This window comes from Oryctolagus cuniculus, chromosome 21, assembly GCF_964237555.1.
Source record: "Oryctolagus cuniculus chromosome 21, mOryCun1.1, whole genome shotgun sequence".
In the NCBI taxonomy this organism is placed as follows: Eukaryota; Metazoa; Chordata; class Mammalia; order Lagomorpha; family Leporidae; genus Oryctolagus; species Oryctolagus cuniculus.
The window spans coordinates 16,772,956-16,800,227 of NC_091452.1; the positions used below are offsets into that span (position 1 = coordinate 16,772,956).

Below are 27,272 nucleotides of genomic sequence, written 5' to 3' on the forward strand. Positions count from 1 at the left end.
CGTGGCACGGGAATAGGAATCGGTTCTGGGTTAAACCAAAGTCCTAGCTGGCTGATCCCTGGTTCCGGGTCTGCAGCAACGCCCACAGCTGTGTTGGGAGCGGCCGCTCCTGAAGTGGCCTCACAGCTGGTAAGGGCCAGCGAGCTCCTGCTTTGGTGACCAGCAGCACGGCTACGCTCGTGGGCTCGGAGGTCAGCGTGCGGCCTCACGGGACAGTCGCCGCCCAGCTCGCAGGCTAACTCGGCTGTTCCACCAAAGCGCATGCTGGCCCCTACAGAAGCAACCCAGACGTGGCCTCCACCCCCAGGTCCCCTCCCCGGGCAGCTGTGTCGCCATCTTGGGCAGAAGAGGCACCTGCTGGGAGAGGGGTGGAGCGGGCAGGCTGCGGGGAGCGCTGTGTCCCGCGTCGTCAGCGCCGTCACGTGTCCTGTGCGGGCGCCAGAGCTGCTGCGTGCCCTGGGAGGAGCCGCGCCCGCGGGCCGGCGCTCAACACCACCCAACCTGGAGTCCGCAAGCTGGCAGGCAGCGTGGGTCTGTGAGAACGGGGCTTGCACGGCAGTGCCCCTCGCCCCGTCAGGACTGGCTGCTGTGGCTGGGCCGAGGCGAGGGCGCCCGTGGTCCTTCGGCTGGCTTCCAGAGCCTGCTCCCGGGGCTCCAAGGACTTGCGGCCGGAACGCAGTCACAGCCACAAGCCTGGTGTGGTCCCTCCCCCCAGACCTGTCCAGATGCAGGGGTGACAGATGACGCTCCTGTCTGGATTTAATGATTTCTGAAAACACAGAACCATCACCAGGACTACATCCTCTGCCTGCTCCTGGCACTTGCCCTCCGTCCCGGTCGCTAGGGGGCGCCCTCCCCTTCCCCATTAGCCACATGTGTCCTTGGGGCCTGTGTTCTGCAGGCTGCCGAGCGTGGTCTCATTCACGGTGTCCACACGCGCTCCCCACAGACGCTGAGCCACAGGTAACGTCTGCAGCCGGGCAGGGTCTGCCCCCCCCCCCAACAGGTGGAACAGGGAGGAGGGGCCTGGGAGCTCGGTTAGGTAGCAGCAACCAGAAGTAAGTGAAGATGATGTGACAAAGGCTGCAAGGAGTCTTTTATTTAAAAAAACAAAAAACAAAAAACCCAAACCCTCAGCAGGATTTGAAGGCGACAACAAAGGAATCGAACACCCTGACGGCATCCGGCTCCGCTGGCGACACCACGCGTCAGGCTGGGAGCGGCCGCCGGGCGGGGACACTGGGGAGACACGCGGACCCTTCTGCCTCTGCTGTCCAGTGTCCTCAGGTCACTTCCGGTGTCCGGCTGCCAGGCCGGGGGCTGCCATGGTGCCGCTGGGCTCGCCACGACCCCGGGACGGAGCAGGGGAGAAGGCATGGCAGGTGCTCCCGAACCCGCCGTCACCACAGGTAAACCACGACCAGAACCACAGCACGGACAGGACTGCGTTGCTTTTTTCCTTTTTTTTTCCTTCTTAAAGGAGTGAGGGCATGGAAAATACAGCACACCAATGAAACAAAATGCCAAAAAAAATACAAAAAAATATAAAATAGAAAAATGTATTTACAAGTAGTACATTACTATGATCAGAAGCACAAAGACACCTGCTGCTATCGTACATGCATTGGTTCAAGAAGAAAACTACTTAAAACCCTGCGAGGAGAAGCTGTGAAAGAAAACAAGGGGAGGCGGGCAGGCAGCTGAACGTCTCATCCCTAATCTGCTACGCTGACCGGAGCCATGGGAGAGTCCCTGGGGTCCCGAGTCAGTCCAGGGCAGGCCGGCGGCGGGGACGCGGGGACGGCTCGGCATGCTCCTAGCTATCTATGCGCGTGTATATATAGGTCTGTATAAAAACCGTGCCCTGTTCACTGCCAACACGACATCTGGGTGGACGTGAACTCGTTACAACACGTTTCTGCATATGCTGTAAGAAGTCACTCAACATCTGTGGATTTAATAAGTCACTTCACACCACAGAGAATATTTAATAAATCCAAAAAAAGGAAAAGTAGAATATAACGACAGCAGAGCTTCTGTCTAGGTCTCTGAAACGGAGTCCCCACAGGAAGCTGGTCCCTGAAGCAGCTTCGGTCTGCTCGCTCTCCATCTGTAGTGTTCGCAAGTTCCAGAACGACGCCACGCCGTGTCCGGTTTTTAGAGTCAACTCTCGGCTCCCCCACAAGGTAAGTCTGGTGCAGATCCGTAAAAAGGGGGGTGGGGAGCGCTGGGAGGGCCTGTGGCTCCCGCAGGGCTCTGCCTCTCGGCGGCAGGAAGAGCAGCCCGGCGGGCTCCCCCTCTCCCCAGCCGCCGGGCTCCTTTCAGTGCGAAAGCCAGGCCTGTCAGTTCCTGAAGCAGGCGTGTCTGAGTACCAGGCCAGCTCTAAGAGGAGACAAAACCACACGCTGAGAAAAGGACTAGGGTGGCCATCTGGTCAACTTCTCTGCGACCCATCATACTTCCAGGAAGCGTGAGCTGCTGGACTTGGAGTGGAATGGCTCAGACCACATCCGCCGGAGGTCACCCTGGAAAAGAAGGGACTTACTAAGGCACGGGCGGAGCACGAGGCACCCTGGCCCCGGGATTTCAGTGACTGAACCCACGAGCAGCTGTTTGAGTGGGCTAACTCCTCAGGATTTCCTGCCAGTGGCACCAGGTGAGCACACAAAGGACACAGGCTAAGGTCAAGGGCTCGGCCACGCCGGGGTTGCCGGGGTTTCTGACGGCTGTTCTCACCTTCAAGTAGGCCATGGTGAGCAGCGGCAGGAGGGTAAAGGGCACCAGGTAGAGGAGGGCGGGCTGCGCGGCTCGGTGAATGCGAGACGCCACCGTGGCGGTGAGCAGACCTGGGGAGAGAGACATCGGTGAGTGCTCTGGGGACCGGCCCGAGACGGGAGATGGAGAGTGAACCACTCCACTCGAGATGCTGTTAGAGAAACGCGGAGCAGCACAGCTTACAGACCACAGTGTGAGAGACCCGGGACCGTTCCTGGGTCAGCCCTCCTCCCCTTCAGCCCGGTGTGCCGGTCTTGTCTCCTGGGCCGCGCGGCACTGGACTTGGGGGTCAGAGATCAGGTTTAATCCCCACTTAGAGCTATGCGGCCTCTGCTCGGGTGTCTTGGCTTGCTCACCTGCCCAGCGGGGATGTTGCCTCGTGCCCTGCCTGTCTGAAATGAACGCGTGTACATAAAACACTACAGCTGGGTCAAGTGCTGATGATGAGTAGGAACTGGAGGTGAGGGAAGCACTATACCTGTCTGCCCGTGACAGCTGGCTACAGCTCACCAAGGGCTGGTGCTGTGGCACAGTGGGTTACGCTGCTGCCTGCAATGTCAGCATCCCATATGGGCACTGGCTCACGTCCGAGATACTCCACTTGGGATCCAGCTCCCTGCTATCGTGCCTGGGCCCTTCCACCCCTATGGGATGGAAGGAGTTCCAGGTCTTTAGATTCAGCCTGGCTCAGCCCTGGCTGTTGCAGCCATCTGGGAAGTGTACCAGCAGATGGAAAATCTATCTCTCCCTCTCTCTGTAACTCTTTATTACTACCACTACTACTATTTTTTAGATTTTTATTTATTTGAGAGTTAGAGTTATGGACAGAGAGGGAGGCACAGAGAGAAAGGTCTTCCATCTGCTGGTTCACTTCCCAAATGGCTGCAATGGCTTAGCTGGGCCAATCTGAAGCCAGGAGCTTCTTCATGGTCTCCCATGCAGGTGCAGGGGCCCGAACACTTGAGACATCTTCTGCTTTCCCAGGTCAGAGCAGAGAGCTGGGATTCAAACCAGTGCCCATATGGGATGCCGGCAATGCTAGCCCCATCTCTAACTCTTCTCTCAAAAAGATTTATTAGAAAGAAGCAGAGAGACAGAGAGTCTTCCATCTGCTGGTTCACTCCCTAATTGGCTGCAATGGCCAGAGCTGCACTGATCCAAAGCCAGGAGCTTCCTCCAGGTCTTCCTGCGTGAGTGCAGGGGCCCAAGGATTTGGGCCATCTTCCACTGCTTTCCCAGGCCACAGCAGAGGGCTGGATCAGAAGTGGAGCAGCCAGGACTCAAACTGGCGCCCATATGGGATGCCGGCATTGCAGGCAGTAGCTTTACCCACTATGCCATAATATTGGCCCCTCTAATAAATCTAACACACACACAAAACTCAACAGTAGCTGAGCCTAATAGGTCAGCAGTGGCAGGCATGTCAGAGCTCTGCTCATTAACGTGGGAAATACACATACATCCGACCCAGTGGCAGACGCACGCAGAGACCAGTCCACAAGTGTGTGTGGAATGCGTTCTTGGCTCTGAGCCTGACAGTGGGAAATGCTTGTGGAAAATGTAACAAAAAAATAGTTTTGGGGCCCAGTGCTGTGGCGTAGTGAGCTAAGCCTCTGCCTGCGGTGCCTGTATCCCAAATGGGCACCGGTTCAAGTCCCAACTGCTCCTCTTCCGATCCAGCTCTCTGCTGTGGCCTGGGAAAGCAGTAGAAGATGGCCCAAGTCCTTGGTTCCCTGCACCTGTGTGGGAGACCCGGAAGCTCCTGATTCTTGGCTTCGGCTCAGCCCAGCTCCAGCCATTGCAGCCATCTGGGGAATGAACCAGTGGACAGAAGACCTTTTTCTGTTTCTCCCTCTCTCGACATGTCTGTAACTCTACCTCCCAAATAAATCTTTACAAAAATGATTTTGGTCCAAGTAGATTTTGAAATTCATGTGGTTTCTCATAATACACGTTTCCCACGAACTTTCTGAAGACCACCCAGTATGCATGGATTAAAAAAAGTAATTTTCTTCTGCACAAGATTAACTTTCTGAAACGTCTCGTGTCTCGTGACACTGGAGGGAGGGCACCTGCCAGCCCGCGGGCCCAGGACAGTTCGTGCTGTGACAGCACCGGAGCCTCTCTTACCTACAAAGTAGCCGATGAGGGTGCAGTGGAAGTAGGAGACCTTCTGCATGCGCCCGGAGATGTTGGCGGGTCCCGCCGCGCTGCAGGAGTCGCCGCTCGCCTGCTTCTTGTAGTTGTCGTAGCGGAGGACGAAGCAGAGCAGGAGGCCTGGCATCACGATGTCGCCGATGCCCAACATGGAGAAGTGACTGCCTGTGGAGCTGCAGTGCGGGCCGCAGGTTAGAGCAGCAGTCGCGTCTCTCTCTAAAGCATCCTCGGGGAGAGGCGGTTTTCTTGTTTGAGACTAGAAGCTGCACAGGTTCGGGCCCCTCAGGGTTCCAGGGCTGCACGCCCCACCCCCAGCGGGTTTGTGACAGCCATGGGCGAGGCTGCACACGAGTACCTGACCACCACCAGGCAGGACACGATTCTGCCAGGACTGGACCCCACAAGTGCACGACCTGCTTACAAACGCCTCGGAAGAGGGACGAGCCAGACCCTCCTGTTAACTCCCTTCAGCCCGCTGCGGTGGCCTGAGACCCTTAACTGCCAGTGAAGCGCAGCCCGTGCGAGCACCCAGTGTAAGTCCCGGTGAGCCGGGTCAGTGCTCCCGTCTCTCCTCGTCTGCGCAGTGAGGACGACGCGACCCTTTCCAGGCTGTGACCGCAGTGCTGCTGACAGAGACGGCCTGGTCGAGCCGAGGCCTAGGCCGGGCGGTTTGTCCTACCTTGGGAAGACCAGTTTTCCAGGCAAAGACAGGCGAGGGACATCACGCCCAACGTTGGGCCCCAGATGCAGCTTCCGGGATAGAACGTCAAGAGGATTGTCGGCTGGCTGCGTGGCCACCTTCACCATGACGTTGCTATTGAAGATATAGGCTGAGAAAAACACCTGCCAGGGTGGAGAGAGGCCTTTAACAGAGGCAGCTGGGAGCTGGTGGCTCACAGCACGCTTTCAGAAGCCATCGTCTGCTGTCGGCATGCACTGCACTTCTGAACCCCACCCTTCCCAGCGGAGCTGCGCATGCTCCCTGGTGGCCTAAAGACCCCCAGCACACATGCGTGTTTCAGACTGTTCATGGCTGGAGGGAGACTCTGGATACTAACAGCCAACAGTTTTCAAGAGCAAACGCTTCAATTAAACAAAGGAGAACAGGGGCTTAGTGGGAAACAGACACTTACCCAAAACACATCATAGATGAGAAGCCCTGAGAGAAGCAGGCAGGAGACCTTGAGGCTCGGCAGGCGGACGAAGGCGATCATGGCGACACAGAGACCCATGGCCAGAGCTGGGGAGGAGACAGCACGGGCCACAGTCAGTGTGGACTACAGGCCTCTCCTCTTTCGTGAGCTGGTCAGCTCGTCAACCTCGCAATGCTTCCAATCGCTTCAAGAGTTCCAGTTTAAGACCTTATGCCCTCCAGTGGTGCAAAGTGCCCAGGTCAGCCTGTTTGGAGCAGATGTACTGGGGGAGATTCTGTTTCTCATGCTGGATACGGTGCTCAACTGTTGGAGAGACAGGGCAGGCACCATCGGAGCCTTAGAGCAGCAGGCCAGGCTCCCACTGGGACCTGGTTCTGGTTTGCTGCGACCCCCTCAGAGCTGTGACTACACTGTCCCTGCTCCAACATCAGTGCACATACCCTAGGCTGTGTCCCCTTTCACTGGCACAGGGACACAGTCCAGCAGCTGCTTCCTCTCTCTACTGAATCCTCTTGTCAATCCAGGAATGAGCCGTCATTTCTACCAGGAAACACACATCCCATTTGTCCAAATGCCCACCTCTCCTTCTCACTAGAGTTTTTTGGACAGGCAGAGTGGACACTGAGAGAGAGAGACAGAGAGAAAGGTCTTCCTTTGCCGTTGGTTCACCCTCCAATGGCTGCCGCGGCCGGCGCACTGCGCTGATCTGATGGCAGGAGCCAGGTACTTATCCTGGTCTCCCATGGGGTGCAGGGCCCAAGCACTTGGGCCATCCTCCACTGCACTCCCTGGCCACAGCAGAGAGCTGGCCTGGAAGAGGGGCAACCGGGACAGAATCCGGTGCCCCGACCGGGACTAGAACCCGGTGTGCCGGCGCTGCAAGGCGGAGGATTAGTCTCTCACTAGAGTTCTTTAATGAGTTGTGGATATAAGCTGTAACCTACTCTTCTCGTTCTCCTTTTAAAGGTTTTTTTTTAAAGATTTATTTTATTTGAAAGTCAGAATTGGAGGGAGAGACAGAGAGATTGCCATCTGCTGGTTTACTCCCTAAATGGCCACAATATGAGCCACGCGCTTCATCCAGGTCTCCCACATGGGTGCAGGGATCCAAGAACTTGGGCCATCCTCCACTACTTGCCCAGGCGCATTAGCAGGGAGCTGGACTGGAAACACCTGGGACTTGACCTGGCGCCCATACAGGATGCCAGCACTGCAGATGGCAGCTTACCCTGCTGTGCCACAGCGCTGGCCCCTAATGTTCTCAAAGCAGTAACTGCGTCACAGAATACTAGGGAACACATCAGGCAAACAGCTGCAGTCCCACCATTCAGAGACTACACTGTTGAATGCTTACCCACAAGCTTTTGCATGTACATTTAAATATTACACATTTTATATAACATATACAACGATTTATTTATTTGAAAGAGTTACAGAGAAAGAGATCTCTATTTGCTGGCTCCCCAGATGGCAGCAATGGCTGGGGCTAGGTCAGGCCAGAGCCAGGAGCTTCTTTTGGGTCTCCCACAAGCATGCGGGAGCCATCTTCCTATCAGGGAGCTGGATCAGAAGTGGAGCAGCCGGGACTCAAACTGGCACCCATTTGGGATGCTGTGCTGCAGGCCACGGCTTAACTCGCTGTGCCACAGCAACACCCTCAACTTTGCTTTTTTAAAGCCAACCATCTCCAGTTTTCCTTCTGGTGAACTTTCACTTGGTTTAACAAAATTTCTTTAGTAGACGTTTGTCTATGCCAGTTTCTAATTCAAGACTTACGCATCCGGGGCCAGCACTGTGGCTCAGGGGGTTTAGCTGCTGTCTGCAGGGCTGGCATCCCATGTGGGTGCCAGTTTGGGTCCCGACTGCTCCATTTTTGATCCCATTCTCTGCTAACGTGCCTGGGAAAGCTGCGGAGGATGGCTCAACTGCACCCATGTGGGAGGCCCGGAAGAAGCTCCTGTCTCCTAGTTTCGGTTTGGCCTAGCCCTGGCCATTGTGGCCATCTGAGGAGTGAACCAGCGGATGGAAGACCTCTGTCCCTCTCTAACTCTTTCAAATTGTTTTTTTTTTTTTTAAAGACATACATCTGTATATTTTTTACTTCCAGCCTGTATCTCTTCTTTGAATGCATGACCATACATTCAATGACATAAGGAACCAAAAACTGAGACTCTACTAGGTCCTGGATTTATTACAAACTTTCCTCTAAGCTGGTTCCCGCTGCAGTCTTCCATCTCTGTTAATTTATTCTATTGTTCCAGTGGAACTCAGTGGTATTTCTGACTCCCCTCTCTCACCCAGCCTGGCACATGCGTCTACCGTCTCCTGTGTGGAAGCTGCAGTTACCTGCACGGGCTCTCTGCCCTGGCTGTGCCTCTCCTCTACACAGTAGACACAAGATCTTCTCAAAGCCAAAGCTGTGTTACAGTGGTCCCTGCTCAAAACCCTTCACCTTCCCATGTCACAGAGTGGCCAGCCAGTCTACCCTGGTCTACAAGGTCCTCCTGTCTGTCACCACCCCTGAGCTGGGGACACGGGCTTTCTTGTTCTTCCTCCTAACTGCCGGCCACATCCCGTTTCAGTGCTTTTGCAGACTGTACCCTCTGCCTGGAATGATCATAATCACAAAATCTACCTCCCGTACTCCATCTGTTAAGGTTTCTTTTCCCCCAAGTGTTAAATGCTGAATGACAACTGGACTTTCCTGGAAATTGTATTTAAAAGCGTATTCCAACTCCTGCCTTATTTTTTTCCTGTACTTATAACATATGAAATACATGGGTCATTTTCTTTTTTGAATTCTTCCTTCAACTACAACGGAAGTTGCTAAAGTTGCCCCTGGCCAAAGAAGGGACCTCCCTTACAGAGCTGCTCCTACACACTGGGATGGACCGGGTACTGGCAGACTACAGAGGAGGGGCTCAACACCCGCTTCCTGTGGCTCCATTCTCTGACACCCCACGTGACCACCCACTCACTAAACCCTGCGTGTGCGTGCCTGTCCAGGAGGCCCTGCTGGCCCACCTGCATCTGGAACATTCATCTTCAAAGAGCCAGGGCCGAAAGCGCTTTCTGGAAGAGCTTTCCTGCCCCAGCCAGAGTGCCTGGTTTCCTTCGTGACTGCACAGCATTTTGAATCTCTGTGCTCATCTGCCCACTCTGATCGTGGGATCATCTGTACGCAAGAATGAGCTTAAACTCTCCAGCATGCGACTACGTGCTCCTGGCAGACAGGAGGCACGCCTTACTCTGTCTGTGAATCCCTAGCTCTTGACAGAGCAGACGCTCAACAAATCTTTGCTGAGTGAATACAAAATTATAGTCCATTAACTTCACAATGCAAACTATTCTTTTTTTTTTTTCTTTTTTTTTTGACAGGCAGAGTGGACAGTGAGAGAGAGAGACAGAGAGAAAGGTCTTCCTTTGCCGTTGGTTCACCCTCCAATGGCCGCTGCGGCCAGCGCACCGCACTGATCCGATGGCAGGAGCCAGGAGCCAGGTGCTTTTCCTGGTCTCCCATGGGGTGCAGGGCCCAAGCACTTGGGCCATCCTCCACTGCACTCCCTGGCCACAGCAGAGAGCTGGCCTGGAAGAGGGGCAACCGGGACAGAATCCGGCGCCCCGACCGGGACTAGAACCCGGTGTGCCGGCGCCGCAAGGCGGAGGATTAGCCTAGTGAGCCACGGCGCTGGCCACAATGCAAACTATTCTAAGGAAAATAAGAAGAGCTGTGTGATCAGATGCATACCATGTCAATAGAACTGGTGATAAACTGTCAAGGTATGCTTCAAAGGGGTTTAAATACAGCTGCTTGGAGGACTCTGGACACATCAGCTGGTATTTTAGGAGCTCCTACTATGTGTCTGGTGCTGCACAAGTGAGGCAGGAAGAGCATCCCCATTCCTACAACACGGAAGGACTGAAAGATGGCGACAAAACCAGGAAGAACAAATTAGTCTCCCTATCATTCCTGATGCCAAGCATCACTGAGCTCTGTACCACGTACTGAAGTGTGCATTTTGGAGATTTGGTCTTGACAAAATTCCTGACTTTATATGAATCTAGGATGTTCACTATGCTATAGCCTTAAGAACAAAACCAAAGTGGCAGCCTGTACACAAACTGAGCACGCCTGGCACGAGCCTGGTGAACTGCACCGACCAGCGCCAGTCGGCTGGGCTCTGCAATTCCAAGGGCGTCGTGAGGCATCTGTGCCGTGGTCAGGGCTTCACCACGTGTTCTTGATAGCCAGGGCCTTCTAAGGTTCACTACCTTGAGGAAACCAATGTTTGTCCCTGCGGTAAATCACAAAACAGGACAGCAGCTGGCTGGGGGACAATGGTGGGAGCAGGTGACACCTGATTGTCAGTGCTGAGGGAAAAAAGGAGGAAAGAAAGGCCCAAGGAGCACAGGAGTGGGAGGAGGGCTGGGAGGGTCAGAGGACCAAGGAGACTCAAAAGATAACCAGCGAGGGCAGGGAACAGACTTCTAGGGACAGGACGGCTTGCCGATTCCTACACCTTCCTACTCAGCATACCACAGAATCACTGCTGAACTCGAGGGGCCTCTGCAAGTCACATGGTCTGGGTGTCAGCTGCTGCCCCAGCACTCACCTCCTCCTGCCCCTGCCTCACTTGGATCTGAAATACACACAGAGTCAGCTGCCCGGGGATGGTTTTCCATGACTCCACGTCATGTCCTCCCATCCTAATCTTCCAAGCGAGAAACTCTGGGTTCACTTTAAATCTCAATCTCTCACCTCGTAGGTGCAATCCTTGGCCATTCTGGGAGTGCCGCCCTTTATCGTTACCCCAGACCTCAGTCAGGCCTTCCCCACACTGCCTACCACAATGTATCCCCAGTCAAGATCTGTGGATGCCACTTCCTGCCTTAAGGTCTTAGGTTCCCTGCTCTGTGATGGAGCAGGTCTAATCACGAAGCTGTCCAACCTTAGGGTGCAACGTGTAGAGAATGCAGCTGTCCCAGGTGGGGACTCTGCCTCAGAGCCCCTCTCCTCTGGCTCCTATTCCTTCTTCCTGTCAACACTAAGTTGAGCAACGTCCCCGCCTGCACTCATACTGCCTTCCTCTTCCCACTGTGCTCTACATTTCATGTGTGGATTTCGTGTGTGGAGCAGAACGACCTCTGGACGACCTCAGAGAAGGTTCCTAGTGAAGTGTGCTGTGTGGGGCTGATTTCTGCCATGCGCCACACCGTCTCCCTGAACATCTTCCCCTTTTGCCTAACTTACCTCTTGTTATCCTCACTCTCTCATTTAAGCAACACTTTAAAGTTATACCTCCTCCTCACAGGGTGTTTTTTTTTTTTTTTTTTTTTTTTTTTGACAGGCAGAGTGGACAGTGAGAGAGAGAAACAGAGAAAGGTCTTCCTTTGCCGTTGGTTCACCCTCCAATGGCCGCTGCGGCCGGCGCACCACGCTGATCCGAAGCCAGGAGCCAGGTACTTATCCTGGTCTCCCATGGGGTGCAGGGCCCAAGGACTTGGGCCATCCTCCACTGCACTCCCTGGCCACAGCAGAGAGCTGGCCTGGAAGAAGGGCAACCGGGATAGAATCCGGCACCCCGACTGGGACTAGAACCCGGTGTGCCGGCGCCGCAAGGCAGAGGATTAGCCTAGTGAGCCACGGCGCCGGCCTTTTTTTTTTTTTTTAAATTTGTTTTGTTTAAAAGACAGACACATAACTAGGCAAGAGATATGTCCCACCTGATGGCTCACTCCCCAAATGCCCTCAACAGCCAGGGTTTGGGCCAGGCCAAAGCTAGGAGCCCTGGATTCAACCCAGGCCTTCTCTGTGGGTGGCAGGGACCCAAATACCTGAGCCCTGACCTGCTACCTGCTACCTCCAGGGTGCACATCTGCAGGAAGCTGGCACTGGAAGCCAGCCAGGGCTGGAACCCAGGCACTGTGAATGGGATGTGGGCATCCCAAGCAGGATCTTAATCACTGAGCAAACATTCACCCCCTCCTTAGGCTTTTCTTTTCTTTGGCTCCATAGGCAGAGGCTTAACCTCCTATGCCACAGTGCTGGCCCCCTTTCTCTTTCTGTCACTTTCCATTCAAATAAATCTTTAGAAAAACAGAAAGTTACACAGCTGAGTAAAGCCACCTGGGAGTGTCTTGGCAGCTTCTGAGTGAGTGGGAGGCAGAGGCAGGGCCTGGGCTGGAACTCCAGTACTGACAGGGAACCTGGGCATCCCGAGTTGCATCTCGGCTGCTGCGCCAAGTGCCCACCCCTTCAGAGTTCTTCAGACAGTATTACAGATAGTACAAAATAACTGCCTTTTATCTTTTAACCTCTTTCTCTTTTATGACACCAAAACAAAGAAGAAGGTGAACAGATTTTGTGTGGCAGAGCAATCTGCTAGAAGTTTCCTGAGGTTAGAAAAGCAAACTGTGCAAACAAGTACGGACGATGAAAAAGGAGGTAGTGGGGCTGGAGCTGTGGTGTAGTGGGTAAAGTGGCAGCATGCTATGCCAGCATCCCATACAGGTGCAGGTTCAAGACCTAGCTGCTCCGCTTCTCATCCAGCTCCCTGCTAACGCGTCTGGGAAAGCAGCAGAGAATGGCCCAAGGCCTTGGGCCCCTGCACCGACGTGGGAGATTTGTAAGAAGCTCCTGGCTTGGTCTGGCCTCGTCCTGGCTGCTGTGCTCATTGGGAGTGAACCAGCAGATTTCTATCTCTCCCCCTCTCTCTGTAACTCTACCTTTCAAATAAATAAACCTTAAAAAGAAAAAGGAGGTGGGGAGAGGTTACAGGGTCATCGTTGTCATCTTTTTTTTTTTTTTTTTTTTAAAGATTTATTTATTTATCTGAGAGGTAGAGTTATAGATAGAAAGGTCTTCCATTCACTGGTTCACTCCCCAAATGGCTGCAATAACCGGAGCTGGGCTGATCCAAAGCCAGGAGCTTTTTCCAGGTCTTCCAAGCAGGTGCAGGGACCCGAGGATTTGGGCCATCTTCTACTGCTTTCCCAGGCCATAGCAGAAAGCTGGATTGGAAGTGGAACAGCTGGGACTTGAGCTACAGCCCATATGGAATACTGATGGTGGCTTTACCCACTACCCCACAGTGCTGGCCCCTACAGGTTTTTAAATGAAAAAAAGTATTCTGTTGTCTCAGGGAGATATTAAAATTGTAATATGGGATTTTTAGCAGTTTCCCTCCAGGATGTTTCTATCCTAAGGATGAAACAAACATACACAGGAGCTCTCAATTTGAGTGGGTTCTTCTCTGAACCTCTGTGTACTTGTCTGGAAATGGGAACAATAATGGTACCTACTTCAAAGAACTATTCTAAGGATAAATGAGAGAATCACTCACTCAAGCAGCCAGCAGAGTGCCCAATACATGAAAAGCACTCATAAATCTTTGCTATTATCATCAATGGAGGGAAGTCTCATATACTATAGGTAGGAACATATATCTTTTCTGTTTTCTTTTCTTTTGACAAGCAGAGTTAGACAGTGAGAGAGAGAGACAGAGAAAAAGGTCTTCCTTCCGTTGACTCACTCCCCTAATGGCCGCCATGGTCGGCGCTGCGCCGATTTGAAGCCAGGAGCCAGGTGCTTCCTCCTGGTCTCCCATGTGGGTGCAGGGCCCAAGCACTTGGGCCATCCTTCACTGCACTCCCGGGCCACAGCAGAGAGCTGGCCTGGAAGAGGGGCAACCGGGACAGAATCTGGCGCCGCAGGCAGAGGGTCAGCCTAGTGAGCCATGGCGCCAGCTAACTTATATCTTTTCTGAAAGACAGTATAGTAATATATATGGAAAATTCAAATACAAAAGCCCCTTGTTTTTGGAATTTCATGTTCAGGAATTCTTCCTTTGAAAATTATCTTAGCAGGGTGGATATTTAGTATAGTGTTTAAGACAACACCTGGGATCCCTACATCCCTATTCAGATCCCACCTCTGCTTCTGGGGTCCGCCTTCCTGCTAATGTGCACCCTGGGAGGCAGAGGCAGCAGGTGATGGCTCAAACAGGGAGCTCCTGGCTTCAGCCTGGCCCAGCTCTGGCTATTGCAGGCAACTGGGGAGGGAATCAGCAGACTATCATCTAGGTCTGCCTTTCAAATAAAAAACCATGTCAGTTGGGGCCGTTGCCATGGCGCAGTAGGGTAATCCTCTGCCTGTGGCACCAGCATCCCATATGGGCGCTGGTTCTAGTCCCGGTTGCTCCTCTTCCGGAGCTAAGGCCTGGGAAAGCAGTAGAAGATGACCCAACTCCTTGGGCCCCTGCACCCACATGGGAGACTGGGAAGAAGCACCTGGCTCCTGGCTTCGGATCCAGCCATTGCAGCCATTTGGGGAGTGAACCAACTGACAGAAGACCTTTCTGTCTTTCCCTCTCACTGTAACTCTACCTCTCAAGTAAATAAATAAAAAAATCTTAAAAAAAAAGCAGATATTAAAAAAGTCAGTTAAGTACTCTGACATATAATACTGAGAGGTAGAAACTAAATTTTTATATCAGCCTTATTTATAGTAGAAAAAGATTTAAAAAATCTAAGGATACATCAATAGTTAAATGACATTAATACAAGGGAATATTGTGGAGCTGTAAATACCTTTATGTAATGATACAGACATGTATTTATATTATTGCATAAAAGGAGCAATTATATATCACATATAACACATATGTTATATAACATATACTCCATAATATTAGGAGGCATTAGTATAAATCCATGTAAATAAGAAAGTATAGGGCCGGCACTGTGGCTCACTAGGCTAATCCTCCGCCTGCGGCACCAGCACATGGGTTCTAGTCCCAGTCGGGGTGCCGGATTCTGTCCCAGCTGCCCCTCTTCCAGGCCAGCTCTCTGCTGTGGCCCAGGAGTGCAGTGGAGGATGGCCCAAGTGCTTAGGTCCTGCACCCACAGGGGAGACCAGGAGGAAGCACCTGGCTCCTGGCTTCGGATCAGCACAGGTACCGGCTGTAGTGGCCAATTGGAGAGTGAACCAGCAGATGGAAGACCTCTCTCTTTCTCCGCTGTTCCTCCTCTCTCTCTGTAACTCTTCCAAGTTAAAAAAAAAAAAAAAAGTATAAAGTATAGTCTGCAGGGCTGGCACTGTGGCACAGAGGGGAAAGCCTCCACCTGCAGTGCTGGCATCCTATATGGCCACTGGTTCAAGTCCCGGCTGCTCCACTTCTGATCCAGCTCCCTACTGATAGCATGGTGAAGTAGCAGAAGTTGGTGCAAGTGCTTGGGCCCTGAACCCATGTGGGAGACCCGAATGAAGCTCTTGACTCCTGGCTTTGGCTTGGCCCAGCCCTGGCCGTTGCGGCCATTTGGGGAGCGAACCAGCAGATGGATGATCTCTTTGTCTGTCTCTCCCTATCACTCTTTCAAATAAATAAATAAATCTTAAAGAAAAATATTCACAGATAGATACATTATTTGTGATAGTAAAAAAAAAAGTGGAAATACCCACTGAATAAAATAAAAACTGGTATATCCATATAATGGAATAAAATCCAACCATAAAAAGGAACCACTATGGGTTACACACAATCCTTGAAAACACTGTGCTATGTGAAGAAGCCAGACATGAGGAGTCACATGATGTATGAGTCTACTTTTGTGAACTACCCAGAACAGAGATATCACAACACAAAGACCAAAAGTAACTGCTAGAAGGTATGGATTGGCAGGGCCAGCAGCAGGTAGGGGCAGGTGACAAAAATGCTCAAAAACTGTACCTGTAAAACGATATTAGGTAAAATGACAATTTGTCTCATATTGGTTACTCACCATCCATGAGAAGCCAATGGCCAGTGAGGACCCAGATGAGGACGAGCATGACGGACAGGGAAAACGACAGCAGCTCAGCAGCAGTGAAACGCCCACAGCAACCGAAGGAAATCCTGCGAAACACAGGATGTTAACCGGACTGATGGCACATTTACAACCAAACCCTCCTTCGGTTCTTGCGATAGGAGTTCCTGGTGTCTGGGTTAGGATATAGGCAGTGCCTACACACTGGCAACTCCAAAAGCTCCAAGTGCCCTTCGTAAGGGTGGAGAGGTCAGAGGAATTATACTTCTGTGTCCATCTGATCATACTTTCTAGATTAGATTATCAATGTGGGTATTTGGAATCTTCTCGAGAAGCTAGATATAGGAGACATCTATTCTTACAAGGAAAACAATGAAAAAAGCCAACAACGCAATCCATTTAGCCAAGATGAATAAATATGTACGCCTGTCTGGCTGCACCAGTGACTGGATTCCTAAGCGCACACAGCATCTTCCCTGCGCAGTTCTTTGTTTCCATGGAGCAATGGCTTCAGAAGCTACAGCACAAACCCCGGGGTTACACGCAAGTGGCCAGCATATCTAGGTCCCACAGATGAAAGGCAAAGACTAGATGAAGCATGCTTGAACTTAGCCACTGTTCTCATAGTCCATCAACTCGCCAGTAAAGGAACGGAAGCACTGCCTCGAAAGAAAACCTTCAGCCATCTAAGCAGGAAGTGCATCAATGACTGACCTACGACCTGCTTCTGTTCATCTGCCACGAGAAGGTCCCAGAGGAGCTGTAGCTCCTAAAGATCAAACCCCTCACTTCTCCAGCTTCTCGCATTAGTGTGCTCCAGTAAACACCAGACACTGTGACCCCTGCTGATGCCATCGAGCATGAGAGGTAAACATATCCAAGTTCATGATTCAGAAGAAAGTCTCAAGTCCTTACTTGTTCTGTGGTGAGCAGGGTCTTGTTAAATACTGGCACATTGGGAGCAGAAGAAAAGCAAAAGCGATCGTTGCAAGAACTAGAGAAAGAAAACAGATAATTAACTGTTTTAAGAAAATGGAATGACTTCTAGAAACGCAGTCATTTCCCAAAATACTTTTCTTTACAGGTGGATGCAACTGACTTAATTAACCAGGGAGGGAAAATTCCATCATTTGCTACTGCACAGATACCCTAATTTAAAAACAAAAAACACAAAGTGCCTGATTTGAAGTAGGGGAAAGCACAGGTTATTTTTCTCATTCAATTTAATTCAATGCTGTTTAAACATGTGGAATTTTTTTCCCTTTAGCATTAAAAATAGAGAAATGTGGCCAGTGCCACAGCTCACTTGGCTAATCCTCTGCCTGTGGTGCTGGCACCCCGGGTTCTAGTCCCAGACGGGGCGCCGGATTCTGTCCTGGTTGCTCCTCTTCCAGTCCAGCTCTCTGCTGTGGCCTGAGAAGGCAGTGGAGGATGGCCCAAGTGCTTGGGCCCTGCACCCGCATTGAATACCAGGAGAAACACCTGGCTCCTGGTTTCAGATCAGTGCAGCGCAGCGGCCGTAGCGGCCAATGGAGGGTGAACCAACGGAAGGAAGACCTTTCTTTCTCTCTCTCTCACTCACTGTCTAACTCTGCCTGTCCAAAAAAAAAAAAAAAAAAAAAAAAAGGGAGAAATGCATTTATTTACCTGCTGTACATATTGTAAAAACTACTTGAACTGAGTCAAAGAAGAAGAACATTACTAGAAGAGACACAGATGCTCCAATTGGAAGGAACAGAGCCTGGGTAGAGTCGATGGTTTGGATACCTGAAACAGAGGAAAGGCCACATGAATAACTTACTGTGTAACAGGCCCTGTGCCCATGCCCTGTGTATCTACGTTAACGTCTTAAAATCTGGGTCAGGCCTGTGAGTCTCTCAATAAGACCACGACCTCTGCTTCCTCACAGTGCCATCCTACAGCAGGTGCTCACACAGTACTGGAACAGATTCACTGACCATCCGGATGATGGGACATGAAAAACAAATGCAACATCAGAGGTAGGAACGATTCCGATTAGTCAATCTGACAATACTGGTATATAGGTACGGTGAAGATGGTTAAACTCATTGACTAAAACAATTTCTCATTATCTGTGAAAATTTAATGTACTCATGTTCTCTCTTTCCCACTGCTTCTGATGGCTGAGGATTTGACAAGACATAGTTGAAAGCAGTCAATCAGAAAAATTACTTTATGGGAATATTTTAAGGTGGCAGAGTAAGAGAAATGGGAAACCCATCTCCTGGGAGAGAGGAGGATTGAACACAGTGGTTCTCTTCTGCGCTATCCAATGGAATCACCTGGGCAGCTCTCAAAAAATTCCAATTCCCAGGTCCAACCCAAGACCAATTAAACTGAAATTTCTCAAATTAGGACCAGCCAAAAACTCTCCCAAAATTTTATTATGCATCCAGGGTTGAGAACCACAAACAGAATATTTGGTAGAGAAGGAAAACATGGCAAAATTCGATTACCACTGAATAAAAAAAAATTACCATCTTGTATGCTACCTACTTTCAAATTAACCTTGTTGAAATGTCATAAAGTACATGAAAAGAACCAAAGAACTCTTCAAATGATCTATTGCAATGCAATATTATAAATCAAAGTATTACTTTATTAAATTAAGTCTATAAATAAAATACAACCAGGATGAAGATAACAAGATCAAAGGGTTGCAATGATTACCAACATTTAAAAATCACTCTTAGGTATTTCAATTTCTTTGCCTGGGGGCTGGTATTGTGGCCTAATGGTTAAGCTGCTGCCTGCAGTGCCAGCATCCCAAATGGGCGTTGGTTCAGGTCCCGGTTTGCTCCACTTCTGATCCAGCTGGGAGAGCAGTAGCAGATGGCCAACTGCTTGGTCCCCTGCACCCATGGAGGAGACCCAGAAGATCTAGGCTCCTGGCTTTGGCCTGGACCAGCTCTGGACGTTGGGGGCATGAACCAGCACAAGGAAGATCTCTCTCTCTGTAATGTTGCCTTTCAAATCTTTTAAAAAATTTCTGTCTGCAAAAGAACTATTCAGAAGTTTTTGGTGAAATAAAGTATGAAATATTTCCATAAAACAAAACTGCTCCCTCGTGGTTAGGCAGATGAGTGGAATGAGCCAGTTGGGAGCAGGGCGATTTGGGTTCTGAGCATCTACATGACCAACTGAAACGACCTAGGAAGCAGGCTGCCCTGAGCTCCGGCCAAACCCGTCCCACGGCTGTGGGACACCTCAGTTCCATGAGATCCCTACAAAAACCTTCACCTGGGCATTTGCTGAACTTAAGGATTCTATGGTAGTTCAGAGGAGAACCAGAGGAACAAATTTCAGTTGTTTGTCACTACAGAAAATAATGGTTTCTCAAATAAATGATGGTTGATCCACAGGGGGGAAAAACAAAGTATTGTTCAAAATCTATAAATGTTAAAACATGCCCCCACCCTCTGTAAAACAAAGCATCATAGTCCACAGGTAAATTATACTGGTTCAAAGTTCAACAGAAAGATTATAAACAGCTGGCTGCAACACAGAATGAAGGAAGTCAGTTTATTTTTTTGATAATATCCATTTTAGATGTTTAGTCTGCAATTAAAATGCAAAACTATGAAGAACCTTGTAGAATATTATGTTGCATTTTTTATTTTTTCTAAAGCACAGATTTTAAGCCAACAGGCAATGTCACAGGGCAAGAAAAGCTTCTTTGCTCACTGACAATATACTACCTAAAACAACAAACATGGCTTCAGTTCTGTACTTCCTGAAGGTTCAGAGATAATGGTCTTGAAGGGAAGGAGCTCATTAATTAGAAATTCTAGCCAAACTCCAGCAACTTTAAAACAAAACAGAGCGGGGAGAGCACTGTGGCACAGCGGGCTAAGCCTCTGCCTGTGGTGTCAGCATCCCATATGGGTGCCAGTTCGAGTCCTGGCTGCTCCTCTTCTGATCCAGCTCTCTGATATGGCCTGGGAAAGCAGTAGAGGATGGCCCTAGAGGCTTGGGCCCTTGTGCCCATAGGGGAGACCCAGAAGAAACTCTTAGCTCCTGGCTTTGGATCAGCCCAGCTCCGGCCATTGTGGACATTTGGGGAATGAACCAATGGATGGAAGACCTTTCTGTCTCTTCCTCTCTCTGTAACTCTACCTCTCAAATAAAATCTTAAAAACAAAACAAAAAAAAACCTCAGCAAAACAGAACAGTCATAACTGGGAAGACTTATCCAACTGCAGTTGCATTTTTTTTTAAAGCCAAAATTAACATAAGAAATAGACTCAGTGATGGAATTAGTAATTCTGTATGGCACCATTATCTTCTTCAATGAACATAGCTAAAGGCTAAACATACATTTGGTTATGGAATAGGTACTGGGTACTACACCAATGTATTGTTGATACTGTTAAGAAAACTGATTTGGGGGGACCAATGCTGTGGCACAGCAGGTTAAGCCACTGTCTGCAGTGCCCTCATCCCATATGGGTGGCCAGTTCAATTCCACTCCAGCTACCTACTAATGGCCTGGGAGAGCAGCAGCAGATGGCCCAAGTCCCTGGGTGCCTGTATCCACATGGGAGACCCGGAAGAAGCTCCTGGCTCCTGGCTTTGGCCTGGCCCAGCCCCGGCCGTTGCAGCCATTTGGGGAGTGAACCAGTGGATGGATGATCTCTTTTTCTCCTTCTCTAAAGTCTGCCTTTCAAACAAAATATATAAGATCTTAAAAACAAAAACACTGATTTTGCACCTCCATGCAAAAACAACAACAAAAAACAAACAAACAAGCAAAAACACAAAAAACCACGCTCTATAGTAAGCAACAGGAGGGGTTAAAAAAGTCATTTCTGTATCTTGTGAAGTTCAAAGTCTGGGAGAAGATTAATACATGTATCTCTACGAATGAAGACAATCCCAACTGCATATTTTCATGGTTCAAAGAAATTCTATGTGAAGTTTGACTTCATGATGTCATATAATGGCAATTTATGTGGCTTTTTCTTTTTTTCTAAATATTTATTTATTTATTTGAAAGGCAGAGTTACAGATAGTGAGGAAGAGACAGAGAGATATTACACCTGCTGGTTTATTCTCCAAATGGCCATAACAGCCATGGCTGCATCAGACCAAAGACAGGAACCAATAGCTTCTTCCTGGTCTCCCATGTAAGTGGCAGGGGCTCAAGTAGTTGAACCATTCTCCTCTGCTTTTCCAGGTGCATTAGCAGGGAAGTCAGATCAGAAGTAGAGCAGCCGGGACTTAAACCACGGTGTCCATTTGGGATGCTGACATGCGGGCAGAGGCTCAATCCACTACGCCACAATGCTGCTTGCCCCTGGCTTTTTTTCCTTGATGTGCTTAGTTTCAGTGAAATAAAGACCTGATGTGCCAGGGGAAGGCTCTATATAGGATTCTTGGGCAATGCAGGAGTCAGAAACAAGTCAGGGGAAATCAGCGAAGATCCGGAGGAGCTCCCTACAGCACCCATTACCTTTCTTTCCCACTGTTTTCACTATGAACCATCACACAGAAAAGTACCAAGATGAAGAACTCAGGGAGCTGTCACCTGTCTCACATACTCGGGTCAAGGAACAGCCCCACTCACAGTCTCCTAGGTCCCAATCTACTCTCTTTCCCCCAGAGGTGATGATGATCCTGACTCTCATGGTGTCTTCTTTGTTTTACTTTACATTTTTCCATGGAAGCACGCATCCTTCAAAAATAAAATAATGTTTACTTTTCCTGCTTTTTGAACAATACACACTGACATCTGTGGCATGTATTTTGTGTCTGGCTTCTTTCACTCAGCATTGTTTGTTAAAATCATCCATTCTATATGTGAAGCTGCAGTTCACTTTCATGGTATGAATCTAAGTACAATTTACCCATGCTATGGTTAAACACTTGGGTTGTTTCCAAGGTTTTGACTTTGAGCTTCTTTTGTTGTTGTTAATGTCTATTTATTTACATTTACTTAAAAGGCAGAGATTGCGGGGTGGGGTGGGTGGGTCCATCAGCTCATTCACTTCCCAAAGCCCTGCAACAGCCACAACCCGGCCAAGCCAAAGCTAGGAGCCCAGAACTGCATCAGGTTTCCCTTATGTATTGCAGTGGTCTAAGCACTTGAGCCAATATCCGCTGCCTCCCAGGATGCATTAGCAGAAATGCTGGATTGGAAACAGAGCCGCTTAGACTTGAACCAAAACCCTGACCTGGGATGCTGAAGTCCCAAGCAGCAGCTTAACCTGCTGTGGCATAGCGCCTGCCCCTGAGCATTCTTGCACATGATACGTGGTGTATATGTGCCTGTCTGTTGAGTGTGTAACTAGGAGAGACACTGACAGGTTCCATGGGTGAGCAATCGTGCCACCCTGTGGCTCTCCAGTAGCGTGCAGAGGTTCCTTCTTGCTGTGCATCCTCGGCGACATTCTGGCTGTTCTGGCAGATGTGTAGTGCTGTTTCACCAGGGTTTCAATATCTGTTTCCTATTTTTCAATGGGTGTCATACTTCCTGGAAGGCCTGCTCCACCTGCCCCATACCCCTCAGCCCCGCTACTTCCAAGTGGTTTTAAGTCATCCAGATAGGTGCAGTGTTTCTATAACCTGGAGTCAAATACCCCAGGGAACTGTACAGTGAGAACATTCCGTCTCAAAGAGACTTCCTCCATTTTGTAAGTTTTGATTTTCTGGTAAGAATCGCATGACCCACCTAATCTGCCAAGTCTCCATGTGACATGGCTTCTTCTAGCACCCCTTTATCATCGAGGACAATTTAATAATTGCATGTAACCAGAAAGTAACTCTTCCCTCCCAACCTCCCCACCAATGACACTGGTCTTTTCTTACTCCAGTGTCCTTCACAAATTCCTTGCTTCTTGTTACTTTGGGAGTAGAGAACTGCAATCTTTTACAAACCGCTAGTCATTCTTCCCTTTAATCAGTCCAATTCTCCCTTGTCAGAGGCTGGCATTGTGCAGGGTTAAGCTGTTGCTTCTGACACTGGCACCCTGTATCAGAGTGCTGAGTTGAGTCCCAGCTTCTCTGCTTCTGATCTAACTCCCTGCTAGTGCACCTGGGTCCAAGAGTGTAAGTATTTGGGCCCCTGCCATCCACGTGGAAGACCCTGGTGGAGTTCCTGGCTCCTGGCTTCAGCCTAGCCTGGACCTAGCTGTTGTGGCCATTTGGGGACTGAACCAGCGGACAGAACATCTCTTTTACTCTGCCTAAATTCATACCTTCCTTTTCTTAGAATCTTCTCCCCAATTCTTCACATTTCTAATCCTCCAGATTTCAATCTCTTTACACAATCTCTTGTGTTTCTGTTTATCTTTTTGGCTGTTATTATTTCTTCATTCTTGACAAACGTATCTTGTTCTCCATGCCACCCCTTCAATCTAGAATGATATTATGTTCCATTACCAAGTGCCAGCCTTCTTAGCAATGGCTGTTTCTTTCTTCACACTTTTCCTGATTATGTGGAACCAGACTGCATTCTATTCCAATCTGTCCTTCTCTCTTTTGGTTATCTGTGGCTCAGAGTAGGCACTAAAGAAATATGTTGTTGAATATAACTAAGTATAATATAGGAAAACATATTTAAGAAAACATCTATGTAAGAAGTTTTTCTAGTGGTTTAAGCTATCTGTGTCCCGCATCAGAGGACCTGGGCTCAGTATCTGGTTCCAGGTTCCTGCTACTGCAAACTCTGGAGAGCAGCAGTGATGTCTCAAGAAATGGGTTCCTGACACCCACAATGGAGATCTGGACTGCATTACCAGCAGCTGCTGGCTTCAGCCCCAGCCACTGCAGACATTTGGGACGTAAACCAGCAGGTGCAAGCTATCTCTCACATAAATTAAAAAGAGGCATTACACTACATTTTTAAAAAAGCTTTACTTATTTGAAAGCAGCATTATATAGAGAGAGGGAGAGTCAGAGAGAAAGAGAGAGGGAGGGAGGAGGGAGAAAGGGGGAAGAAGGGATCTTCCGTTCGCTGGTTTACTAATCCCCAAATGGCCACAACGGCCACATCTGGGCCAGGCCAAAGTCAGGAGCCCAGAGCTCCATCTGGGTCTCCCACATGGGTAGCACGGGTCCATACACTTGGACCGTCATCTGCTGCTTTTCCAGGTGCATTAGTAGAGAGGTGGAGCAGCCAAGACTCAAACTAGCACTCATACAGGATGCTGGTGTTACTGGCAGCAGCTTAACTGTGCTAAAACACCAACACCTACACAATTTTTTTAAAAAATATTTACCCTATTTATCTGAAAGACAGAGAGAGAGAGAGAGAGAAAGAGAGGGAGGGAGGGAGGGGGAAGGAGAAGGAGGGAGGGAGGAGAGGGAGAGAGGGAGAGAGGGAGAGAGGGAGAGAGGGAGAGAGAAAGAGAGAAAGAGAGAAAGAGAGAGAGAGAGAGAGAGAGAGGTGTCAGTCTTCTACCCACTGGTTTACTCCCCAAATGGCCACAACGGCCATAGCTGGGCCAGATGGAAGCCAGGAACCAGGAGCTTCATCTGGGTCTCCCACTCAGGTGCACAGACCCAAGGACTTGGGCCATTTTCTGCTGCTTTCCCAAGTGCATTAGTAGAGAGCTGGATTGGAAGTGGAGCAGCTGGGACACAAACCAGTGCCCAAATGGGACGTTAGGATTGCAGGCAGTGGCTTAATTGGTCACACCACAATGCCAGCCCCACCCTATATACTTTTTTTAAAATATTTATTTATTTACTTGAGAGGTAGAGTTACAGACAGAGAGTGGGAGGAACAAAGAGAGGTCTTCCATCCGCTAGTTCATTCTCCAAATGGCAATGGCTGGAGCTTTGCGGATCTGAAACCAGGAGCCAGGAGCTTCTTCCAGGTCTCCCATGAGGATGCAGGGGACCAAGCACTTGGGCCATCTTCCACTGCTTTCCCAGGCCATAGCAGGGAGTTGGATCAGAAGAGGAACAGCCAGGACTAGAACCAGCAGAGGATTAATCTACTGCACCACAGCAGTGGCCTGACTACTATTCTTTAAACTCTGATTAATAACAAGAAATAGAACTGATGGGCTGATATAATCACTTATATCATTTGAGAAAAAAATTGTACTTAGATACACATATACCTTTCTCGGATGTTTTGTGATGCAATGTATAGATGTATAATTTGTATTAAGAAGTAGATTTGCATATATACTACATATCAAGGGACTTTAAAAAACATTTTCAAGAGTAATGGAAGTGACTTGATGAAAATCTTTATAAAAAGTGAGCTATATAATAGTCTAATGTGAAAATAATATTTAGTACTGAGTTTTAAGTGGTTCCTAATAAGTTATTGGTATGAAATTTTATATCACACAAGGATCTATGTCATAAGTTCAAGAAAAGGCTTATTATATTTAAATGATTCTTTTATGGTCTTTATCATGTGCACTTTGCATGGCTGGGGACAGTGAGACATATTTAGCTGAGTGAAAACTGGCTGGCAGGGTATTATAATAACTAGAAAAAATATGAAATGATTAAACGATCATTTTTAGCTTCATATCCCTGGCCCTCTATCACCATTTCATCCAAGGTTTGATTAGAGCCTTGGTATTTTGTTCTCACTAGATGGTGACTTCAACCTGTCCTAACAGGGCTCATTCACTTGGCCCTGTGTGTTACAATACGGTCCCCCTCCTTCTGAGATGACTTCCTCTCCACCCATTTGAGTTCACATTTCAAGTCCAATTCCACTCACTGCTGCTCACCGGCCTTGCCTTTCTCTTTGTGCATGGTTGTTGAAATGACATCATCTTTAGAGCTTACTCTGATCCACTGGTAGCAGCTGCTTGTTCAGAAAGATTCTGATGCTATAGTAAGGGTCAGCGAAAAAACAAAAGTACCTGGCCAGGTATGGGAGGTGAAGGGATGCCTGTTGTTTCTCTTAGTACCTTTTAACACCTCAGAAAGAATTGTTCTCATACTTTTGTAACTTTTAAAATATCTAACAGGCTAGCAATATTTGATTCAATAATATTTCAAATTCAACTATTTCTATAACAAGCACTACAAATTTTCTACAACTCTCATTTTTTTGGGGGAGGACGCAGGGAAATTTACCACGTGTGAAGCTATCACTATACCATAGAGTTCTAGGTAACTGTCATCACCCCAACATCATTCTTCTTCCCATCCCTAGTCCCAACAACCACTAACTACCTCTTCTCTAGATATGTTTGCTTTTTTGTAATTTTCATACAATATGTAGTTTTGGGACAGGTGTTGTGCCTGTTCAAATCCCAGCTGTTCCACTTCTGATCCAGCTCCCTGCTTCCTAGCTCTGCTGCCTGGGAAAGCAGCAGCAGATGGCCTAAGTGCTTGGGCTCCTGCACTCATGTGAGACACCTGGAAGAAGCTCCTGGCTCCTGGCTCTGGCCTGCTGAGCCCCAGCCGATGTGGCCATGTGGGGAGTGAACAAGCAGATGGAAGACCTTTCTCTCTGTCTCTCTCTCTGTAGCTCTTTCAAATAAAACAAACCATTAAACAAACAAACAAATAATGTGTAGTACTGAGCTTCTCTCACTCAGCATGTTTTCAGGTTTGCCCACACGGTGGCATCTGACAGTACTTCATTCTTTTTAATGTTATGTAACGCTCCCCTGTAGGAATGCACATGTATTCTTTATAAATTCATTCATTTATGGACCTTTGTGTTTCTACTTCTTGACTCTTAACAAATGACACTGCTAAACATTTTGCCATATAGCCACTTCTTTTTTTTTTTTTTTAAAGAATTCTTTTAACAGCTTAACATCTGGAGAGACTTATACTGCTTAGTTCTATACGTACTTCAGGTAGCTCTTTTAGGTCACAGGATGAATTTATTATGAACACTCTCAAAATTATCAACCTCACCCAAGTACCTAACTGAAGCCCCAGACTGGCAAACATGAATCTTGCTGCTCTTTATGGAATAATCTCAGCAGTAAGCTTTGAGGACACAAGAACTCAGTAGTTCAGACTCAACATAAAAATGTAACAAATAGGCTTTATTACTACACTAAACATAGTCCTTGAACCTAGTGAATTAACTAAGGGTATAGAAGGAACCAATGAAGACAACTGTAGGTATGAAAGTTAACTGGCACAAAATGTCTTACTATTGTTGGTGCTGTTGCCATTAAAAGACCCAGAAGAACTGTTACTGTCTTTCTCTTTATCTTGATTTTCAAAGTCCATATTAAGAGACCTGTGGGAGAAAAAAATTACAGGTAAGTCTTATTTTTGCTTCAGAAAGCAGCAGGTCAGACAGCCGAGTCATGAGCCAGTATTTTAAAGCGCTAAGACATTGGGAAGGAAGGTCTCTTCCTGAATAACTCAGGAAAGCCTCTCGCCGTCACACCAGCAAACAATCTCCGTCCCTTCTGCCAT

General features: G+C 48.8%; 1 protein-coding gene across 3 annotated transcripts in view; it reads right to left on the reverse strand.

Moving 5' to 3' along the window:
• Positions 1–1,079: 1,079 nt before the first annotated feature.
• SPPL3 (signal peptide peptidase like 3) overlaps positions 1,080–27,272 on the reverse strand; it is a 132,409-nt gene continuing 106,216 nt past the window's right edge. For 2 of the 3 annotated variants that reach the window (XM_008272297.4, XM_051835852.1), the window contains 9 exons: positions 27,002–27,090; positions 17,538–17,657; positions 16,806–16,884; positions 15,867–15,979; positions 6,066–6,172; positions 5,612–5,775; positions 4,906–5,105; positions 2,737–2,846; positions 1,080–2,525 (listed from right to left, as the gene is read on the reverse strand). In XM_008272297.4, the coding sequence (XP_008270519.1) occupies positions 2,454–2,525; positions 2,737–2,846; positions 4,906–5,105; positions 5,612–5,775; positions 6,066–6,172; positions 15,867–15,979; positions 16,806–16,884; positions 17,538–17,657; positions 27,002–27,090 (1,054 nt within the window). In that variant the 3' untranslated portion in view covers positions 1,080–2,453. Of the gene's footprint in view, positions 2,526–2,736; positions 2,847–4,905; positions 5,149–5,611; positions 5,776–6,065; positions 6,173–15,866; positions 15,980–16,805; positions 16,885–17,537; positions 17,658–27,001; positions 27,091–27,272 lie in introns of all 3 variants that reach the window. The other variant, XM_051835851.2, reaches the window with a different exon arrangement.